The sequence below is a fragment of the Lipotes vexillifer genome, unplaced genomic scaffold (genome assembly GCF_000442215.2).
Source record: "Lipotes vexillifer unplaced genomic scaffold, Lipotes_vexillifer_v1.1 scaffold1378, whole genome shotgun sequence".
NCBI lineage: Eukaryota > Metazoa > Chordata > Mammalia > Artiodactyla > Lipotidae > Lipotes > Lipotes vexillifer.
The window spans coordinates 886,136-887,643 of NW_006775104.1; the positions used below are offsets into that span (position 1 = coordinate 886,136).

A 1,508-nucleotide genomic window follows, 5' to 3' on the forward strand; every position below is an offset into this window, starting at 1 on the left:
AAAAAAAAAAAAAAAAAAGAAAAAAGAAAGAAAGAAAGAAAAGAATCAATTACTCAACCAGTTTAACAGTGGGTTTTCCTTACACCAGAATGTCTAGATTTGCATCACATTACCAGGAGATTTAAATCACATGAATATTCAATGATAAAATGTATTAAGGTCAGATTAACCTGAGGAATAAAATGGACTTTCCCTTCCGTTTCCACTAACTGCAAATTCTGTACTGGCTCTATCGACAGATAACCACATAGGCAGCTGCCCTCCGGACAGGGGCTACAGCCCCATGATGCTGAGGGGCATGTAAGGAGGAAATGAACACTTACAAAGCACCTACTATGCACCAGACATTATGTTACATGTTTTACAGGTATGAATTAACTAAGAATTCCACAACAACCCCAGCAGATAGGTCTCACCACACCCATTTTACAGATGGGGAAACAAGCCTAGATAGGTCACACAAATCAGCCTAAGGTCACAGAGTTGGTGGTGGCAGAGCTGAGATGTAAGCCTGCATCTGTCTGCCCCCAGCTTCTTGCTCAGGGACCATTCTCCTTGCTGCACTGCTCAGGGTTCCATCTAGAACCCTGAAAGACGGGGCTTAACTTGTCTTTGACTACAGTACACAGCTTGATGATCAACCCAACAAGAAATGAGATCCGGATACACACATGCTCCCCAAATGGCCCTGGGCTCCCAATTCCTGGCTGGGTAAAAAATGTCCCCAGAAAAACAGCCTTTTTTTTACTTTCCATGGGTTGGCTACTCGGCTGTTTCATTCTCTCTTCTCCCTCCTTGCTTTCTGCTCCCTTCTCCAGTGCATTTTTCTGTGTGTGTGTGTGTGTGTGTCTGTTTCTGTCTCTCTCTCTCTGTCAGAAATCTCTCTGTGTGTACATATCTCCCTCTCTCTTACACACACACACACACACACACACACACACACACACACACACACACTCATATTCATTCTCTCTCTTTCCCCCCCAGGAATACCTCGATCCAGCAGCCGGAGCAAGCGGAGATACCAAAGATACCACTGGTCCCAGAAGCGGTCCGTCATCCCCCCCTGAACTCATCCTTCACAGCCAGTCCCCTCAGCACAGCCTCATCCCACCACCGCCGACTCGAGGAGGCCGGAATTACTTGATGCTGGGCTCGCGCGCGCAGCCTGCTCAAAGCAAATGCCTGCCTGCGAAGACAGCCACCAGTCCTCCCACACAGAGGCTGACTGTGCCGGGAGCCTGTTTCACAGCAACAAAGGAACAAGTGCGGAACACTGCCGCCTTGTGCAGACTGCGCCTGCATGGGCCCAAAGGGAGATCAGAGGTGCGGGGGAGGGCGGCCAGGGAGCACCTTCACAAAGAAGGGAGCAGAGAGGTGGTCCTGGGAATGAAAACCCACAGTCAAGGCCGTATCTTGAATGTCATTACAGGATCTCCTGCCATCCTGGCTGTCCCTGCCTCCCATGCCAGAGGCCAGCGGCTTCCCTAACAGGACAGGGGTGGGAA

At 49.6% G+C, this 1,508-nt stretch overlaps 1 protein-coding gene across 2 annotated transcripts in view; it reads right to left on the reverse strand.

The window, feature by feature from the left end:
- KALRN (kalirin RhoGEF kinase) overlaps positions 1–1,189 on the reverse strand; it is a 588,759-nt gene extending 587,570 nt beyond the window's left edge. Inside the window, exon 1 of one of the 2 annotated variants that reach the window (XM_007449683.1) lies at positions 994–1,060. In XM_007449683.1, coding sequence (XP_007449745.1) covers positions 994–1,060 — 67 coding nt within the window. Of the gene's footprint in view, positions 1–993 lie in introns of both variants that reach the window. The other variant, XM_007449684.1, reaches the window with a different exon arrangement.
- Positions 1,190–1,508: the final 319 nt, after the last annotated feature.